Source organism: Chanos chanos, chromosome 14, assembly GCF_902362185.1.
Source record: "Chanos chanos chromosome 14, fChaCha1.1, whole genome shotgun sequence".
Taxonomy (NCBI): Eukaryota; Metazoa; Chordata; class Actinopteri; order Gonorynchiformes; family Chanidae; genus Chanos; species Chanos chanos.
In genome coordinates, this window is record NC_044508.1 from 19,684,298 (window position 1) to 19,706,797 (window position 22,500).

Sequence of the window (22,500 nt, forward strand, 5' to 3'; positions counted from 1 at the left end):
CAGTGCATCATCATATCTGCACACACAAACATATCAAACCAAATACGATAACTGTTTAGTGAACATGCACAGTTCAAGGCCTTGATGGTTTTTAAAGACTTACAAGACTATAAATAAACACACACACACACACACACACACAGACACATACACACACACTTTCTCTCTTAAGTTCTCTAAAAACAACTCTATACCTTTACTTTCCACACAGCACACTATACATGCCACACCCTAATCCCACCACACACTCACCCACATCCACCCAACACAGAGTTATACTGTCCACCACAGTTTCATCAATTATAGATCTCTACATTCCACTGGCTAGCGCCATCTCCTGCAAATCAATATTGCCTGGGTGCACTTCTATTCTCTCTCTCTCTCTGACAAAAAGAATGATGGATTATTTTATTTTTGTAAAGTACAGGCTGAGGGAGATTACTCCATTCAGAGTTGAGAATGGTGCAGTCGCTCTTTAGTTTTGCTGTGTGTCGGTAGGGAAACCAATTGGAATGTGGCAGGCTTTTTTTCTTCAAGAGGAGATGGGAAACCACGCTTGGGCTGAACCTCATTTGAGAGCATATGTACATTATTCTGTATCAGTCGGGTGGCCATTGTGGCTCTGAAAATGGAGCCCCAGTGCTTATCAACAGGAGCCATTCTGTGGGATCTGATGAGCGCAGTGGCTTTCAACAAAAAGAGGCTGAAAACTCCACAGACAGTGTGTAGGTAGGCTGGGTCCAGGTGTTGAACAATAAAACAGTATGGGCTTTAATAGTGTGAGTGTGTGTGTGTGTGTGTGTGTGTGTGTGTGTGTGTGTGTGACCTGTCTGACATGACTGGCAGCAGGCTGCTGGAGATAGAACCCCTCGTCCCCCCCGGGAGATGCTGTCCCTCTTATCTACTCCTTGTTCCTCTCTGCAGGTCCTATCTTCTCCCTAAACTCCACTGCACCTGCAGGACCTCCCTCCCTCCTCCACACTCAGCCCACCCCAACACAGAGAAAAGTAACCACTGCAATCTCGACTCTGACAACTATCTGAACAATTACTCTTATTCATAACCCAAACAACTCCCGTCAGAACAGTTTACAATTGTGCTACACTCTTTTTATGAAACTATAACTGCGCACTCTGTTTATAAAACTGTAACTGTGTACTTTGTTTATAAAACTATAACTGCACAATTTGTTTATAAAAGTAAACCTGTACACTCTGTTTATAAAACTAAACCTGTACACTCCGTTTATAAAACTAAACCTGTACACTCTGTTTATAAAAGTAAACCTGTACACTCTGTTTATAAAAGTAAACCTGTACACTCTGTTTATAAAAGTAAACCTGTACACTCTGTTTATGAAACTATACCTGCACCCCCTGTTCATAAAGCTATACCTGTACAGTCTATTTATCAACCTATAAAGGTACCCCCTGTTCATAAAACTATAACTGTATACTTTGTTTATAAAACTATAACTGTACAGTCTATTTATAAAACTATAAAGGTACCCCCTGTTCATAAAACTATAACTGTACACTCTGTTTATAAAACTAGAACTGTACACTCTGTTTATGAAACTATAACTGTACCCCCTGTTCATAAAACTATACCTGTACACTCTGTTTATGAAACTATAACTGTACCCCCTGTTCATAAAGCTATACCTGTACACTCTGTTTATAACTGTACACTCTGCACACTTTGCATATAAAGCTTGTACAGCTATAACTGCAGACTCTTCTCGTGTTCCGCCGTGTGGAGATCCTGTCTGTCTTCAGAGCGTCCAGTGTTCTAATTGATGGATGGAGCACTGGGGTGAAGAAAAGTAATTGAAACTAAGGATGAGTCTAACGCCAGAGGGAAGGACAGGGCTTGAAGTTTAGCTGCTGATAAGAGAAGCAGGCGTGGAGGGACTTAACTGACTGCTCTCTCGGATGGATGAGCGAAGCCTATTCCTATACTGCAGGAACCATGTGGAATGGAACTGTCATAAAATGGTGTCCAGACAAAAACACTAAACAATGTGGTCTGTTCATTATTCACATCACACATTACAGGACACAAACAAGTATTGTGAGTTTATACACTGTTCATGGGAAATGGTTTGTTTTGCATTGAATACAAGTGCCAGTGAGTTATTTGCACCTGGGCTCAGTTCCCGCATTACTCTCACAATCTTTGATTCTTCAGTTAAACAAAGTCGGAATTAATACAGAGCAAGAACAGCAGCAGGTGAGTGAAGAGCCACTGTTTTCTCCATTTCACCAACAGGTCATGATAGCTTTGGACTTCTCTTCCAGAGCTGCTCCAGCACACATGTGGGTTTTATTGAAAAAAAAAAAATGCAGGCTGAATGCGCGTGTGTGTGTGTGTCTTGGGGGGCAGAAATGTGTGTCCTCGCATCATCACCAGATCAGTACAACACAGAGGAAAAATCCATTTTCACCTCAGCTGTGCTGACTGCTCAGGAGAGATTCAGAAGTGTGAGGGAGGCTGAGAAGAAGTCTGTGTGCCTATTAAATTATCATATTTATCTAATAATGTGAGTCAGTGTGTGGCCATGCCGCTGATGTAACCTAGCTAATGTTGACAGGGAAACAGAAAATTCAGAGACACACCATATGCGAGGACACACACGCAATACCCAGAAATCTAATCTTTACTAGTCAGAATAAAAATGCAATGGGGAAATAAATTTTATCCAATAACGCAAGAGTGAGGAGTTTTACAGCCAACATGACTTGTAAGCATCTTGTGTGTGTGTGTGTGTGTGTGTGTGTGTGTGCATATATATACATATATATATACACACACACACACACACACACACACACACACACACACAAAACATTGTCTGAGTTTTAAAAATAACATTTACATTTTCTTTGCAAAAATCAGCTTATCATATTTTATGAAAAAGGCAATATTTTCATTTTGGTCTTTTTATTAAAGTGCATTAGCTGAACACAGCCTTGCCCAGACTAAGTGTGTAGTAAGTGAATAAGCTCCATCTGCCCAGGGAGTGAGCAGTGAGTTCAGAGCATGGCTGACTCTGTGGGCCTGCGGTCAAAGCCACCTGCTCTGACTCACTGGCACTAACCTAAGCCCCTGTCTTAAACACAGGGACACTTTTCTCTCTCACAGCAGTAAACCCAAATCTAGAAAATGGCCAGTAGACTTTGTATTTGGTAGACTGGTGTTCATACTTGGTAGACAGGGTTTTTTTAAACTGGTCTTTATATGCGGGTAACAATGTTTTTTAAACTGGTTTTTGTGTTTGGTAGAGATAGTGTTTTTCAAACTGGTTTTTGTGTTTGGTAGACAGTGTCTTTTTAAACTGGTCTTTGTGTTTGGTGAATGGTGTTTTTTAAACTGGTCTTCGTGATGGTAGACAATGACAGGTCCACAGCACAGGTGTTTTCTGTGAGCACCTCTTGGATTCTCACAGTGGAACAGGTGACTCATGAGGTGTGTGTGTGTCTCACTCTCTACTGCTAAATCGCTAAGAGCTTACATCTGTGTATGTGTGAAGAGGAGAGAGATTGGAGAGAGAGAGGGAGGTTGCAAGTAAGCAGATGTATATGCAAGTGTGTGAGTGTGTGTGTGTGTAGTAAGTAGGCAGGTATATCAATGCATGCTGCAAAGCGTTCACTGTTTCAGTGTGTAAATGTGTTTTACAACCATGCGACACCTCTGTGTATGTGGGTGTCCTGCTTAGATGAGAGGGAAGGGAGAGACAGAGTGATGGATTCTGTCCATACCAATGACCTAAATTCATGAGTAGGAATGTCTAAATAATCACACAGACCTCGATCAAAGCCGAGATTTCTCAGTTCCATACTCCTAACTGTGCCTAATCCTGCACATTTTTTTACCCTGAGTGGGAATCATGTGTGTACCTGATTTTCCCCTGAGTGGGAATCATGTGAGTACCTGTCTTTCCTCTCTCCTCAACCACTTGTATCATTTTTGCTGTGCCACTCTCACAGTGTATGACATTAGTCAGAGAAATAAAGAGTGTAACACACTGAACTGGTCACACTGGACTCTCCACTGGATTGTGCAGTGAGTGTTGGTGAAAGTGCTACTCTAAGCACCATTAAAGTTCAGGGCAGATCTCTACAGAACTGGCATTATGAGAGTGCAGTCAGATGGGAGGCTGTTGTTTGCCTTCGGTTGTTTGTCCTTCTGAAGGTCGGTGTGGCCGAAAGCAGAGGCCCGCGGGACAGGCCATGGATATCTTCCCATCGGTAAACGCTGACAGGTCTTAGCAAAAGTACAGCAGACAGAGTCAGGGCCGTCCATGGGCTTATCGACAGCTTTTTGGGAAACTTTTCCGAATCGAAAGATATGACTGGAGAAAAAAAAAGCAAGACAAGGCCAACAGTATCTCCCTCACTCTCCCTCATAGTGAAGTCTATTTACAGCTGCTCAATGCATTCTCTCTCTCTCTAACACACACAAACTTATATCCCTTTCCAACTCATCACAAACTCTCTTTCTCTCTCTCTCTCTCTCTCACACACACACACACACACACAAACACACAAACACACACACACTGACCAAACTTATATCCCTTTCCAACTCATCACAAACTCTCTTTCTCTCTCTCTCTCTCTCTCTCACACACACACACACACACACACTGACCAAACTTATATCCCTTTCCAACTCATCACAAACTCTCTTTCTCTCTCTCACACACACATACACACACACACACACAAACACTGACCTACACACAAACTTACACCATGTTCTTACTTATCAGAAACTCTATCTCCCTCTTTCTCTCTCTCACACAGACATGCACGCACGCGCGCACGCACACACACACACACACACACACACACACACACACTGACCTACACACAAACACACACATCATTCACAACTTGGATGCACTGAGTGCATCGGGGTCCTCATATTACACGTATGATATTTCAGGCCGTGTAGGAGATGAATATTTTATACGCTTTGATACCACAGAGACCAAACGCAGAGACCAGAGAACTACTGCTGTCTGACCTGCTGTACGGTGGACCTGCTGGCAGAGGAGAACATTGCATAGGCTCTCAGTCTTCATTCAAACTGTTCCTTACATTAGCCTGATGGGTTACACTAGACCAATTATTAGTACCTGCTCACTTTTAAATACGTCTGTGTGTATGTATGTATGTATGTATCTTTCTGAGTGTATATGTGTGTGTGTGTGTGTATATATATATATATATACATATACATATGTGTTTGCGTGTATGTGCGTGTGTATCCATCTCTCTGTCTTTCTCTCTCGCTCTCTCTCTCTGTATGTGTGTTTGTGTGTATCCATCTTTCTCTGTCCTTCTCCTTCTCTCTCTGTATGTGTATGTGTGTGTGTGTGTGTGTGTTTGTGTTTGCCTGTGCGTGTGTGTGTTTTTACATGATGCCGGTTGGGCAGAACACATGCACCTGCCCATCTGGATAGCTCCTTTCCTGATCCCATTAGTGGGAATGAAGGGAAAATTCCGGCATCCTGTCTGTCTCTCTGGAGAGGGAGAGGAAGGCTCTGGGCAAGCCAGGGAAGCTTTTCATGCATTATGCTAATACACTTTTGATTAAGTGCCTCCCTGATGCCGCCGCACGGAGAGCCGCGGAGAGGACGAGACTTAGCAAATTACAACCCCAGCGCCGTGTGTAGCTTAAAGCGCTAAACGCTAAACCCTAGATTGACTGATTCCGATAGCATGCAAGCCGGCAGCCTGGCGCTAACATGATCAATGTGAGGGCGTCTGTTGTTTGTCAGTAAGAGGAGGAGAGAGGCTAATGATAGCTGCTCAGAAAGGTGTGATGTCACTCATATGAGACGCTCACACGGTTGCCGTATGATTATACAGTATTTAGTCCTGAGGAATAGGGTGTGGGGTTGAGTGAGCTCCGTGGTTGACTCATTACTTCATTGAATACAACCTCAAAGACAAATTTCATTTAAACCTCATTCATTTCACGGCTACTGCTCTGCTCTGTTCTGCTCTGTTCTGTTCTGTTCTGCTCTGTTCTGGAGAAGAAATAAACACAGTAAACACACTGTTTGGTTTTAGCAGAAACTGTCCTTGTCATATCCATTTACTGTAAACCACTAAGGCTGTTGACTGTAAAACAGCACTGCAGAGAGGGTCTGGCCGTCCTCAGTCAATGACAGACAAAGCAAACACACACTTCTAAAATAATATTTGGACAGTTAGACACATAAAAAAAACATAAATCAATTTAAATGTGTTTGCCACTTAAGCGCTGTATAAAACAGGGCTCCGTTGTAATGTAACACACTGTAAGATTAAAATTAAAACGCACATATCTGCCATGCTGAACCTTCAAACTTATTCCGCTTTCAGTCAGTAGATGCCCACTGAAGGACAGCAAATCCTGATTAATAATTTTCTCCCTCCTTAAAACAGTCACCGGCTCACCGACACTGTAAACGGCATCATTAACATTCAGCTATATTATCTGACGGAATTCTCTGCAGCAGTGATGAACAGAGAGGCTAGTCTGAGGACAACTCATCAATTACAGCGAGAATAATACACTCCTAATAAACGGATGATAGGAGGTAAATTAGAAAAATTAAATTAAAGATTTGGCCTCGAGACAAAGATGAATGTGGCAACAGAAGCTACTCTACGAGAGTTATAAACTTTAATCATGCCGTAAAAACTACAGCCACATTGCAAGTTAATATCGATAAAACATAGCAACGGCTGCAGAACACAGCATAGCGTGATCTCACAGAGAAATCATTTTCTGGAGCATTAGAGAGCGAAATGGAGAATGTGAGAGAGTAGGAGTGTGAGTGTGTGTGTGTGTGTGTGTGTGTGTTGGCAGGCCAGATGAAGAGTGGGCGAGTGTGTGTGTGTGTGTGTGTGTGAGAATGGAATGTGATAAGCATGCCCTTAACAGGCGCTGAGATGGCAGAAATGGCTATGTTCTCACATGCAGGCAAGATTTACTGCTTTATTACAGTCAATGCTAACACATACACACACTCTCACTCTCACACAAAATAACATATAGCCTGCATTATAAATCTAACCTCAGACTGATGTAGAGAGAGAGAGGTCAGATTTAGGTCACATTACAGATGAAGAGCTCTCTGAGAGAGCCAGTGGCTACCCTACTAACACACATACATTCATACATACATAAACACACACACGCACGCCAGCGACAACACAAACAACCCTCTCAATTCAAACATGTCTGAGTGCTCATGGACGCCCACACACACACACACACACACACACACAGAGTCATGACAGAAATCCTATTGCCTGTAAATCAATGAGCTCACACCTGTTTTAATTACACATTCTCTCAGTATACTGCGGCTCTTGGAGGCTCTGTCAGTTTGAAGGTAATCTCACCGGAGTAAAGCAGAGAGGTTGGAATTATTTCACGCTGCAGCCTGCAAACCAACATTCTAATGCGATTAAAAACATTTAAACGACATTTGGAAGAAAGTTTCATAAATAATTTTGCAAGTCTTAAATAATTTTCCATGGAACAAAAACACACGCATTTGAGGATTTTTGGTAGATAAATAAATGAATGAATGAATGAATAAATAAATAAATAAAAAGACAAGACAGTGTCTTTAAGAAATTTTAAATAATTCATGAGGAATCAGCGCTGAATAACTGAAACTCTCCCAATCTAATATACAATATATTCGAACAAAACCATACTGCCATCTCTGTTTGCTTTCAGGAGAAGAATGTTCATAAGTCATACTCTTTTTATTTCATTAAGCTCACAACAAAATACTGAGCGACATTAAAATAATTCAGAACGTGCGAACTGAAATGGCTACTGTTTACATTACTACTCTTACAAAATGAATCTAGTTGGGATGTTAATGGTGTTTACTATGTCTGACAGGCAGAATACTCCTCATGCAGAATGAATCTAGTTGGGATGTTCGTGGTGTTTACTATGCCTGACAGGCAGAACTAAGTGGACTGAGTGCATGATACAACATTACTCACTGCACAATAACCTACACGTGATGGGGAATGCACTGAGAGAGAGTGAGCAGGGTGACCTTTCGTAGTCCCCATGGGTCATCCAAGAGTTTTTCCCTATGAATCATTAATCAAACAGACATGTTATGCAAACGTAATAACAAGCCTTGTGTATCACATCAATACGCTTCATCCTCTGCCTATAAACACTGGATCACGCCTCATTAACTCAGGCCTTCCTCAGTCAGTCTGTCCTCTGATTGGATGGTTCAGCTTCAGTATGTCTCAATGAGCCAATCACAATTGACTCATTCGTTCTCTATGTAGTCTGCCCTATATCACAGACTGCTAGGTTCAATTAAGTCCAGCAAAGTAATGCCCCACATGCGAATCGGAGAAAGCCACTGGAGACATGGCCAGTGAACATCTCTCTTTCCTTGCTAGAGGCTATGTTGTAAGATAATGAACCTTTCAAGTTGACAGGGACAGCCCTGAGTCTGAACTCGATAAAACAAATAAATAAATATATAAAACTTTCAATTTTAAAGGCAGCTCAAAGCCTGAGGGTAGTGAGGCTGTTGTTAATCTAAATCTGTGAATCAAAGTGTATGAAAACAAATGATAAGGTTTGTGTTGTTGTGTGGGCCAATCATATGCAACACACTCGCGCTGAGGGGTATAAAAATGCTCTGTTATTTAAACCCTACCATGCTTTAATTTCTATATTTATGTATTAATTTTTTACATTGTTGTTCACATGTACAGAGACTGGATAATTCAGTATGGTATATGAGGTATATGAGGTATAAGAGGTATGTGAGGTATGTGAGGTATAAGAGGTATGTGAGGTATATGAGGTATAAGGTATAAGAGGTATGTGAGGTATGTGAGGTATAAGAGGTATGTGAGGTATAAGAGGTATATGAGGTATATGAGGTATAAGAGGTATGTGAGGTATGTGAGGTATATGAGGTATAAGAGGTATGTGAGGTATGTGAGGTATGTGAGGTATGTGAGGTATAAGAGGTATATGAGGTATAAGGTATATGAGGTATAAGAGGTATATGAGGTATATGAGGTATAAGGTATATGAGGTATAAGGTATATGAGGTATATGAGGTTTAAGAGGTATAAGGTATATGAGGTATATGAGGTATAAGAGGAATATGAGGTATAAGAGGTATATGAGGTATATGAGGTATAAGAGGTATAAGAGGTATGTGAGGTATATGAGGTATAAGAGGTATATGAGGTATGTGAGGTATAAGAGGTATGTGAGGTATAAGAGGTATATGAGGTATATGAGGTATAAGGTATATGAGGTATAAGAGGTATATGAGGTATAAGAGGTATATGAGGTATATGAGGTATATGAGGTATAAGGTATATGAGGTATAAGAGGTATATGAGGTATAAGAGGTATATGAGGTATAAGGTATATGAGGTATGTGAGGTATAAGAGGTATGTGAGGTAAAAGAGTGAAGAGTATAAGTTCCTCAGAGCAAAAGAAAAAAAGCAACGGAGGAAAATCTCTAAGCATTAGTGTGTGGATAAATGTGTGTGTTCATGTGTGTAAGCACGCATGCGTGTGTATGTGTATGTGTGTGTATGTGTATGTGTTTCTCTAAGCATTAGTGTTTGGATAAATGTGTGTGTTCATGTGTCTGTTTGCTCGTTTGTTTATGAGCTCTGCTGTTTGAAGTGTACACTGATCACGCTCTGATATCATATTTGATAGATCCTGTAATTCCCCTTGTCTTCCCATTTAATCATGTTAATATGAAGAATGCGTGCAGACTGTCACACTACCCTCTCTAATCTGCTGTGATCCTCTCGCTCTGATATCCCAACATGAAAGCTCAGCTTTGTCCTCTCGCCTTTGAAACCCTCCGAGTACCACAGAACACAACACAAGACACGCTTAATGAGACGTGTAGCCTCCTCTGTACAAGCTAATTCACTACATGTGTTCTGGGGCATCATTCTGCCCCCTCTCTGTTAGATGAGCAATCCAATCTACGGAGGAGATAGCTTACTGCTAATGTTGACACAAAGCATAAATGATGCATTTGTGTAATTAGTGAAAGTCAGCAAGATGCTAATGTAGACAAATATGTCAGCACATCAGAGTTAGTAACAGAAAGATGGAGGTAGAAAAACGGTTAAAGACAAAAAAAAAAAAAAAAAACACTGAAAAAAGATGGATGGAAAGAGAGAAAGAAAGATTTTCATGGCGAACTGGGCTCTGCAGATGTGAACTGTATTTGTCTATGCTAGCATGAACGAACACATCAAGAGTACTGCAACAGAAAGCCACGAAAGGTCTTCCGAGACTTTTTATAGTCCTGGATATTTTGGTAGCAGGTTTTAAAACTACTGAATCTTTAAGCCAGTGACAGCCCAGGACAAGAGATCGGAAGAGATACAGAGATACAGCTACAGGGAGTCCAGACTTATCTGCTAAACAGTGAAGTCTAATGAAATGGCAGGCAATGGCATATTGGAGCTGCTAGCATAAATATGTTAATTACCTGTAATCTCGCTCTGAAGTCAACAGCCTTTGTTAAGAGCATGCAGATACAGCATAGGGCAATTATGACGTCACATTAGCAGTGATAAAACTCTACTCTTTCTTTTGTGCTGATTGGCTTGGCACACAAACATGACACCACTGAGTCTCTCTCTAGTTTAGCCTTTGTGTTTCGGTCATTCTGTTCTAATGGTCCCCACCTCTGATGCTGTCCATATTATTTGACAAGAGGCAAATCCATTGACAGTAATTTATTTTTCTAGGATCCGGACTGTTCAGTAAAATGACCTCATTTTCTAATGTTTACATGAATAAAATATCAATCGATGTAAAGCCAACACAAGGGGCTTTTTTCAAAATACATACATATTCTTTGTTATGTTTTTTCTTTGGCTCAAATGTTAACCCACACCTGTCCGACCTGACCTACAATCGGATCATTTTCAATCCAAACCCACCCAAACCGCGAGTAACTAATACAAAAGCCCACAGGCACAAGCCAACTGAAACATCAGTCAAGAGTACACAGTATTAATCAATTTACTTTGATTGTATACACAGCAAGCAGCTAAGACCCAACACCACAAACATATCCTCATGCATCCTTCAAAAAGCACACAAGACATCGGCATCATGTGATTTAACCCACGGCAAAATTCACAGACACTGGATCAATAGCAGAGTGGTGAGATCAAGGGTCACTAATTGCGTGTAAAAGAAAAAAAAAAACAAAAAAAAAACACGCAGGAGATTTGCTTTGAGTGCATTTCTTGGCTGTGACAGACATCTTAGACAAAGCATCCACTGCTGGATTTAGTCCAATGGACAGGAGAAGGGCCTGCTATGTGTACATGACACACATCCATGCAAAGGTGATAGGGTTTGGTCCTGAAGACAAACACTGCAGGTCTGCAGCTTCCCCAGGCTTTAAAAGTCCCTCACACAGCCCCTTAAAAAGTTCCACTCTCCTTCTGTTAGCTTTTCCCCCCAACTTCTGGAGGTGACATTAAACAATTGCCAAGCTAGCTGTTAAATTATTCATGAACTTTGTCTGCACGCACACACACACACACACATTATCGATTCAGTGCCCCTGTGCATTCTGGACCAAGCTGGACACACTGATGTTGAGTGAGCTAACAGAGCTTTTGCGTCTGAATCTCCTGGCATCCTGCCAATAAAACTCATGCCAGAGAGCAGTCCCCTTTGACACCGTCCCATAATGCTTTGCGTTGCACAGACAGCTAATTCTATCCTCGGCTTAAGGATGAGTCACTTTGGTTTTCCTCATCAGCTTTGGGGAGATGTTTCAATCAGGCGACTGTGGAGTCAAAAGTCATTGAAAATCAAATTAGAGGATAAGACGAGAGAAACAAACAAACAAATGCTGTTGACTTAATCCGAGATTTGAAGGTACGCAGACCATAAATAACAGCTCTAGTCGTTCCCGCTACTCTATGATAACTGTGTTTGTCAAGACAGTATTCAAATTGGGTGATTCATGCAATTAAGACGTGCTAGCCGACCAACTTAGCTCGAGTGGTATTACAAGAAGCCAGGACAAATCGGAGAAGTTCAGGGGGAAAAAAAACCCCTCTTGTGCTTTTGTAGTCAGTAACTGAACTCTGTTCTTAGGGACTCAGCCTGACAGTGCAGGAAACCAACTCTGATGGGCTCTAAATTAAAAGGCTTGTGCTAATGGCACGGCTAAAAAGCAATCAGGCGGGCAGAGCGGTTGCCTTGGCTCTGGCAGCGAGGACCCGTGCGGGCGGCAGAGGGGACCAGAGGGTCGTTCGCGGAGCCGTGGAGTGTCAGCGGAGCGCAGCCACATGGGAAATTACTGCAGGAGCCGCCGTCTGGAGCATGAAATTGAAGCTGCCCGCCGCATCTGACTGCACGTTAGCCTAACGTTCAAAATAATTAACAAAGAGAAGCCGCCACTGCGAAGGCTTAGCATGGGCTCCTGCCTTTTGTCTCCTGCAGTCGGCTAAGCTGGGAAGACAAGAGTGAATCCTCCGACACTGGTCTCACACAAGTCCGCATGCTGCAGGACAAGATGTAGGACAAAGCTGTGATTAATGCTAAACTCAACAGTTTTGTCCCCTTTGTCTATTCTTGCCTCAGCCCGGTGTCACATCAGCCCATCAGCCCGGTGTCAGCCCAGTGTCAGCCCAGTGTCAGCCCAGCCCATACAACACAGTGTAACTCACGTAGCATATTTCCACTGCTGTATCATCTGCGTTAAACATAAACTGCTAACAAACAGTGTGAATCAGCAGCTGTCAGAGTGGCAGTCTGAGCACACTTGGAAAAGTTTGAAGGAGCAGGATCAACTCTCAGCGTTAAGGATGTAACAAGTATTGGCTGAAAACGTCTGAGCATGCACGAAGGAGACTCTCGATGGTGTGACAGAAAACAGAAGGGTGAAAGGAGAGGATAGATGGTGAGTAAAGCCCATGAAAAGTCACCCTGAAGGACACTTAACCAGAGCAAATCATATCACTCCCACTCACCAACACCAACAAGTCTAATGCGTCTGGGTTCAGATCCCTACTCAGACAGACTATACCAGGAGGAAAAACTCCTTCTAAACACTTGGCAGAAACTAAGATTTTTCTCATTACCTCAGTTCTCCTTCAAAAGTTGTGTTGGTTAGAACTCCAGCAGTACTGAGTGTGGGCATGTGGATCAATTAGAAACTTGTCTCCAAGTGCCCAGATTTCTAACAGTGCACCTTAAAATGATATGTCCACATTGAACTACGTTTTTGGAGGCGAAATTATGGGGTACAGAAGACCATGAACATTGTGTAAAAATTGCAAATTGTGTTTTTCTTCACTTCAACCCATGCCTTTATATTTGTCCAAAAAATTGTAATTAATCAAAATGATGCATTAGTCTTTCTGTTGAATGTAGAGTCAACGGCTTTGCATTTGAGTAAGCCCACACCCATTTGCAGTTCACGTCATGCATATCAGATGAGCAGATGTGTACGTGGCTTGGTTGCAAGCACAGCCCATTGTTCATTTAAGACAAGATGAGATGCAAAGGCACCCAAAGAGAGGACAGGATGGTGGAAAATGTCCGTTGTTTCGTTGTTGGATGCCAGAACAGGAAAAGTGAAAATCTTTGACTTCACCTCACTTCAAGTGTACTGACACTTTCTAATGCCTTTAACGTTTGTACAGAACAACATATTGGTTCAGCACTTTACTTGGGAATGTAAGAGGGAGTCATTCTGTGCCTTTTTTGGTGAATAACACACCTTATCGGATGTTGGAAGATTTAAAATTTATGATATGGCTTATGAGTTTAAAACAATAGAGGAAGTCTAATACCGCTTACTGAATCACTTAATCCTTTTTTTAATTTGAGATTGGAATTTTCCACTCATTTTTATAGTGGAAGAGGTTTTTGCAAAGCAAATATTTGATTTGTGTGTTCATTTGAATGTATCCAGGTCTGAGTTCTCTACTGGGTTCTGTGGACTGTATTGAACTGTTGAGTGTTGAATTTAGCATTCAGTATAAGTGGCTGAAACCTCTTAGTTTTTACAAACTGTTTCTATGGGGACATCTTCAGCTGAGGTTCCCAATGCGTCATTTAGAGTCGAATGAACTTTTGGCACAGGTTGAACTGCATTCAGTACCAGAGCAAAAAGTCTAGCCTGAAGGAGTTGATTCAACTTGAGCCCAACCCTGTTCACCTAACAGTCTGAAACAGAACTTGCCAAAGTCACTAAAGGATTATCAAGGATCGTCAAGTTTATTATAAGTTTGTGTCTTCCCACTGTTAATCTGCCTATGCCTTGAAAAGAGTGTTATCTCCAAAGGTAATAAGAGGAATGGTCCGTTTGATTCTAGATCCGGCGGGGATAAGAGACCTTTTTGAGATGAAAGGATCAGAACCTTGGTTCCAGAGACTTTGTGCTAACCACAAATCCATGAGGCCAAACCTGCAATCCTTCCACATCCTCAGGGCCAAAAACCACAAATCTCTTCATGAAAAGCAAACCTTGATTTTTACTCAAAGCCCAACTGGAACATCTTATAGGGTCTCAGCTGAACTTCCAGCTTTCCTGCAAAGAGTTAACACTGACACAAGACAGCAAATTAAATAATGAAATTTTACTCTTTTTTTACTCTCTCAGCTTTTTTTCCCCCACCAGTCTGAAATTTGTAATTACTCAATCTCCTGACACAACGTCTGCCACCAACGTCTTAATCTGGTTTCAGGACGTCTCTCAGGGAAAACTCATTGATCCCCTTCGAAGGCAATCAGTCCAATCAGCTGCATTATTGAGCTGACTGGGGATCAGCCGATAGAAAGGGCTGGGGTACTGGGAGCTTTCCTGGGAGAGTAAAAAGAGAACGTTGGCTGTTAACCTATCAAGGCAGAAACATACATAGCAGATGGAGGAGAGGACACTGATTACGGCTGGGATTGACACTGCTCCAACCAGAGACAGAGAATTAGTCTTTCAATGAAGCTACACAGTGTTGTCTCACATCGACTAGGCTTGATTGGGGATAACTATGCAGAACCAACCAACGAAAGATCTGCCAATCATGTCAAAAGCCCCACAGACTTTCCTACCAATCATGTGAGATGTGCCTTGGGGTTCTCAATTGCATGCAAAACACCAAAACACCAACAGGCCACACTCCTGGTGAAGGGACAACGATGACGGACACCACAAGACTCAGAGCTTTTGTTTCCCAAAGAACAGGATGGAGGACTGTCTCTTCCATAGAGAACAGGATGGAGGACTGTCTCTTCCACAGAGATAAGGATGGAGAGCTGTCTCTTCCATAGAGAACAGGATGGAGGACTGTCTCTTCCATAGAGAACAGGATGGAGAGCTGTCTCTTCCATAGAGAACAGGATGGAGGACTCTTTTCCATAGAGAAACGGATGGTTTCACTGTACAATAGATGGTTGATATGCAGGGCTCCAGGCAAAAAAATATACAGAGGCGCCTTCGGCTCCTAAACCCAAAATATTTAGGAGCCAAATCAAATTTTCAGGAGCCAAAATATAGTGATGTTAGTGATCATATGTTACACTGTTAAAGGGCTGCCTCACTCTGCCTGCTCTTTCCCCTCTGTACCGTCTGTCTGTCTTTGTTTGCTCTGCCTTCCATAGTCACTGCACAATGTATTCTTTACATACACAATATGTGCAGTCTTCAATATACTGCAATCGTATTGCCATAAATACTTAAATGCCCAGTCTTCTGTTATTTATCTATTTATTTATTTATTTTTGTCACTTGAGAGCTTTCACTGGTCGAGTTGGTCTTGACATTGTCGACATCTGGTGTAGAGGGGGCTGGGTTTGGACAGGCAGGGAGTGAGTAAAAACTCTGATATTTTTCGTTTGCACATTTTGTTTTCTTGCCAGCTGGCTAATGTTAGCTAACTACACAATTAGCTACATCTAACTCCTAAATTCAAACTCCATCGGACAAATTACGTTGAAGTAAATTAAACGTATTTCATACAGTTAACAGTTCAAATTTTTAACCCGACAAACATGACGCTAAACTATCTTCAGCTACTGTTTCTGTTCATCTGTACAGCTGACACTGAAACCACCGCAGGACGGGAGTGCAGAGAAGTTTATCTATTACAAACTGTACAGGAGTTCACACGATAGGGCAGGTCGAAGCAGACTCAAGAGGAGATGAGAATTCAGTACACAAACAAAACGTATGGCTATATATATATATATATTTTTTTTTGCACTTGGGTAATGGTTGCCACTAGCGACTGGCAGAAAAAAACTGGCTATAAAATTAAAAAGTGAGTCGCATTGGCGACCATTTTATTCCCCATCTGGAGCCCTGATATAGGTATAAAATCTGTGCATTTTTGTGAGGCTAGGACAAAGAACAGGATGGAGAGCTGTGTCTTCCATAGAGAACAGGATGGTTTCACTGTACAATAGACAAGTGACATGGGTATAAAATTGGTGTAGGCAACTGCATGTTTTAAATGACAGGTCATCAATTATATTAAAGTTAGTGCTGACGGGAATGAAAAGGGCTCCAGTACTGGGACAAAGGTCATGGTCAGGGGAGAAACGCACAGGTCATAGGTCAGGAAAGGGATGGATTCTATCACTAGAATATATTAACAATATTGATTGCTCTAATACACTGACTATATGAGCATGTGTGCACAACTGCATGTGAAACGTGAAATTTGTGAAATGCATGACACATGAGGCACACAAGGTTTTCTGAGACCAAATAATCCAAACTTGTTTATTCTGATTCTACACAGGCCAACACAAAGACTCACAGCTTCCACATCAGTGGGTGACATCTTATCTAGGGAGACGGAAAAATATGTCCTGCAACACCTTCTCCAGCTGGTCTGTAATACAATGGACCTGTGTCTGACCCCACCTGTCTAACACACACAAAGCATTGCTAACAAGCACCACCTAAATGGGTACACACACACACACACACACACACACACACAGGGCTGTTAAGAAAGTCTGCCTCATACCACCCACTGTCAACCTCTTTCTCTCTCTCTCTCTCTCTCTTTCACACACACACACACACACACACACACACACATATACAGAGCTGTTGAAGCCTGCCTCATACCACTTACTGTCAGTCTCTCTTACTCATACACACACACACACACACACACACACACACATTAGGGTTAGGGATGCGAGTGTGTGTAACAAATGAAAAAAAAAAACAAAATTCCATCAAGCTTATTAATTATGGTGTAATCGCAGTGTGGCTTTCTCCTATTTTTCATAATCATGGCGACACGCGACCTGTTTCTGGGATGTGTTCGGCATCCTGCTCACGCTCATGTCCACACTCTGCTGTTTATGACACTTTAATGCGTCTCTAATGACTCCCTCTCCATCCCCATTGATCAAGACATCTATGACAGGCAGTGTATTCACTCTGCCTCTCTCATTTCTCAACGTAACTCACCTGCCCTGGGCTAACGTGATACACACAACCCCCTTCCCTCAGCCCATTAACAGGGAATGGGAAACCCTTTAGCTGGATTTGGGATCACTGTTACATTCATGTTAGAGGGAATTTCAATAACCGTACTCAGGTTTTCCAGCATTTTCTTCCTTCTCCGGAATATCCAATTATCCTGGGCCTGTCCCCCCCCTCCTACCCTGGTCCAGCTCTTATCTGAGCCTAGGTGTGCGAGATGGGTGTGAAACCAATTCTGCTGCTGTATTCTGTGAATTCACAGCCAGTGTTTCCCAGACAGGGAATCACGACTGACCCGGGCTGACACACACGCGCTCCAACCAGCATGGCCAAGCGCGTTTCCCCAGACCAACTGGAGAACATAGGATTCCTGACTGAGGTGGGGGGTTTTTCCGAAGAAAGCAAGAAAGCAACGTATTGGAAACGTCAAACCAGTAGTGGGCTGAATTAACACAGAAAAGAAAGAATGGAGAATTTTTTAAGGACAGTGGGGGAGCTTAAACAAAATTTAGTCTGTTCATCTAAAAGACACACAATCTACATTCCTCTGGTATGTTCTAGAGAATTCATGAGTCCATGCTCCATAACAGCACAGTGTAATTATGACAGAGCATAACAATCAATACATGAGGTCACACTACTTCATAAGCATTATTAAGGGTAGGCGATATTTCGAATATACTCGATGTATCACAAAAAAACCCCTCATGTATATACGTCACACACATACGTGACTCATATAGGTGAGACCTGTTTTCGTATCTGGAGGGAACAGGGAAGGAGCCTGGAGAGAGTGAAAGAAGTGAAGTGCCAAAGTGAGTTTATATGTGTTGAGTTTGGAAACGGCAACAGAAGATGGAGGCGGACAAATTGGTTCCAAAAAGAAGGAGAACTGGATCCATCATCTGGCAGTGGTTTGGGTATCGCGAGGGAGATGTTGTGTTAAATTTAACTTAACTGTGATTTCCCCCTTTTTGCATGCAAGTTTAAAATTGTTCCAATAGAAACCACTAATGAATATAAACAAGAATATTTTAATGCAGATATATGTTGCAGGGACTACTAGAATCTTCATACTGGTGTGATTGTATGCATCAAAGGGTTAAATCCAGCATTTATGAGGTGCTTTAGAGGAGATTTCACAATATTGAGATATGTATCGTGTATCGCGATATAGCCCACAAATATTGTGATATTATTTATAGGCCATATTGCCCAGCCCTAACATATATATATATATATATATATATATATATATATATATATATATATATATATATATATATATAACACAGAGAGAGAGAGAGAGAGAGAGAGAGAGAGAAATAATGCTTACAGTGGTTACTGTGGACTGATCATAAAGAGTGTTGGCTTTCTTTGACTCATCTTATATCCACTTTTACAAACACCAGCTGATCTCAGACACCATTTGAAATAGAGGAGGCACTTTCCATTAACGGCAGAGGTAAAAGGCAAATAATAACAAACCTAGCATCCACGGGCAGAACGCAGTCCACTGCCAGGCTGCCCCCCCCCCTCCAAAAATGAGCCTCACTCCTATAGCGGGCACCGTCCAAGCCTCTTAGCAGTTTTCAAAAGTAATCTAACACCAAGTCCAGAATGGAAGGGCGCCTCTGGCCTGACTTTACTCCTCACCAGAGCAGTGACCTTGCACATCGCTGGGATTTCTGTGCATATCTGTGTATGTGAGAGAGTGTGTGTTATTCAGCTCTGAGTCAAGGGAGTTCAGTTTGCCACTGTGTGTTGGATCATAACGAACCATACAGTTGCGCGCACGCGCACGCACACACACACACACACACACACACACACACACACAGAGGCAGTCATAGGAAAGAGGTGGAGGGGTATTCTCTCCAGGCGCATTAGAAACAACAAAAAACGAATCAGGAACAAGTGACCCAAAAAACAGCGCTGCGTGGAACCTGCGTACACCTCTCCAAACCTGGTGAGCCTTAGATACCCCCGCAGCGCTGAGAGAGAGAGAGTGTGTGTATTGTGTGTGCTGTGTGTGTGCAGGGATGCGTATGTGTCTGTGTGTGCGTGAGTTGTGTGCATGTGTAGTGTGTGTGTGTGTGTGTGTGTGTGTGTGTGTGTTGCGTGTTGTGTGCGTGCGATGTATGTGCTCTGAGTGTGGGAGTAAGCGGTGAAGTGTTGAACAGTATAATGTGAATCCCAATGTGATATATCCTATGTGAATCCACAGCAGATCTGATACAGGAGAGCAGAGCGGCCCTGACTCCAGAGACAGGATAAACATTCCCTGTTAACAGTTTGGGGTCGAGTGTGTGCCTAAGTATGGAGTAGAGGAGTAACTCCTGTTTCCCAGCATGCCTCTGTGCTCAGAGCGTGGAGGAGTCGTTCTCATCTTACGGTTGATTGGCCATTCCGACCCAATCTTTCGGTCATCGAGCAAGCGGTTCAGCATGACGTCTGGCTCCAGAAGACGGAAAAGCGGCCTTTTGGCTCACGGCAGAATTATCGTCCGAACGAGAGGGACGGAAACACAAAGACACTCACACACACACACACACACACACACACACACACACAAGAAAAAGCTAATTTACAGATTGTGATTAGAAGCAGAATTGATGGGTAAGCGCCACGTCAATTACGCTGTTTCTTTAACAGCTGTCAGAGAGCGAGCGAGAGAGGGAGCCAAGTGTCAGCACTGTGGCTGCCAAGCAGGGCTGAAGACAGCCCAACGCAACCAAATGCACAAACACAGAGTGACTCCTCAACCATGAAGGGAGGCTTTCTCTGTCCAGTGCGGAGGCCAGAGGGAGTAAGCAGTGACTCAGTTTTGGCAAAGAAGAAACCCTCAGGCCAGTCCACAGCAAGCCCCTCACAGTCGCAGGCCGGGATGACACACGGACGCTCGCGCACAAAGAGCCAAGCTCACATCCGTCTGCCTCACGCGTGTAAGACAGACTTATACATGGGGTTTGTTCTGCACAGTGTGTGGCCTCAACTGTCCACTTGGTGTAGGAAGGAGGATTATTAGTAAGTGCACCGAGAACTTCGCATTCATTTTCTGTGAAAGGCTTTAGGCATATTGTCCAATATGAATAAAGGAAGATTATTAGGAGTTCAGTAGATTCTCGTCCCCAAAGGTACACGCATTTGTTTCTTTGTGTGTGAAAATTTTCACTGAATTCAGTCGACGTGTATCATCACCTTTGCAAAACAAACGTAACATAACCCCCCCACACACAGACAGACACACAGACACAGACGCACAGACACACACACACGCACACACTTACTGCATGTGGATTCAGCCTCGTCTGAGCCGTCGGGACACTCTGGTTCTCCATCACATTTCCAACGAGCCGAGACACAGTGTCCGTTCTTACAGGCAAAGTCTGTGGTTGCACATGTCTTCTTCGCTGTTCAGAGAGAGAGAGAGAGAGAGAGAAAGAGAGAGAGAGAGAGAGAGAGAAAGAGAGAGAGAGAGAGAGAGAGAGAGAGAGAGAGAGAGAGAGAGAGAGAGAGAAAGAGAGGGAGAGGGAGAGGGAGAGACAGAGATGGAGAGAGGTGAACTGACGATCAGGAAACATAGTAAAAACATGGAGGTATAAAGCATGTGAAACCATGGTTTTGGTTATTCTTTCATGTTGTTAAGAAAGTGCTACTAAAGTGCTACTCTGATCTGAGGTCAGGTTTCATTTGAGCCATCCTAAATCTTTAAACCCTGTACACTGACCCTAGATCTGTTTATACAGAGATCAGTCCTAAGGGATGCCCATGCAGTGCTGGTTGATGAATATAGTACTCTGGTTAATGTACCAGGCCGTAATGGTGATGCCACACTGACGTGCCAATCTCATCTGGCCAGTGGGAGGCCTGATTTCTACTGCCAGTCCAGACATGTCTATCTGATCTGTAAGCATGAGAGCACGCTGTGCCCAAGTTCAAATCTTACACCACACGGCTGGAGCAACAACTCCACGCATATTCACCGTAAAGAACTACCCAAAATAAAGAGGAGAGAGAGAGAGAGAGAGAGAGAGAGTGAGGAGAGAGAGAGTGGTAAAAGAGACTCTGCCCTGCTGCTAAATCTAGACCCCATGTGATGTAAGAATTAAAAAGAGTCAGTCCCGTCCTGAACCACTGTAGTTTTAAACTGCTCTGTTCTCCCCTGTTAGGGCTTTATTTTGATTCAAATACTATTGCGCCCTCAGGTTAACACAGGCTCCAGAGTGTATGTTATTCATGGAGATCAATTTCACTGGTTCAGGAAAGAGAATAGACTCAAAGCATGCCCAAAGCTCTCCCCAGACAGAGCGAGAAAGCAGGTTAGCATGGTTAGCCTGTTGTTTATGGGGTTTATCTCACTCAGCTGAGAGATGCTTCCTTAGGGAGCCAATGTGTGTGTGAGATGTACATTAACGGTAATGGAGAAATCTCTGTTTGGGCGGAGAAGGAGGGACTTGTGTGAGGGACTTTTAGACTGATAGCCTGTCTTCTGCTCTGCTGAACACAGAAGGCTGGTCATGCTGGTCATACTGGTCATAAGTACTTTAGTCACTCGCCCAACAGAACTTTAACACAGGGAATGTTATTTTCAATTTACTGCTACGTGTTACGTGTGCTACCGTGTCTCCCACGCTATGGGGCTGTGTTCTGACCAGGAAGTGCTTACTTTAGTTTAATTACAGGAGAGCGCAGTGCAGAATAGCACAGAACATCAGCTCAATATGTGACTGATTATATTATTCCAGCGCAATAAATCTACCCCCATACTCCTGAGACAGGAATGCTCTCCACACACCAGACAGGAACGTTCTCTATACAGCAGAGACAGGAATGTTCTCCATACACTGGATACAAGAATGTTCTCCATACACTGGATACAGGAATGTTCTCCATACACCAGACAAGAACGTTCTCCATACAGCAGAGACAGGAATGTTCTCTATTCAGCTGAGACAGGAATGTTCTCCATACACTG

At 42.8% G+C, this 22,500-nt stretch overlaps 1 protein-coding gene across 1 annotated transcript in view; it reads right to left on the bottom strand.

The window, feature by feature from the left end:
• Positions 1-22,500, bottom strand: part of lrp8 (low density lipoprotein receptor-related protein 8, apolipoprotein e receptor) — a 133,634-nt gene that overhangs the window by 49,936 nt on the left and 61,198 nt on the right. The window contains exon 3 of the mRNA XM_030791150.1: positions 20,813-20,935. Coding sequence (XP_030647010.1) covers positions 20,813-20,935 — 123 coding nt within the window. The remainder of the gene's footprint in view (positions 1-20,812; positions 20,936-22,500) is intronic.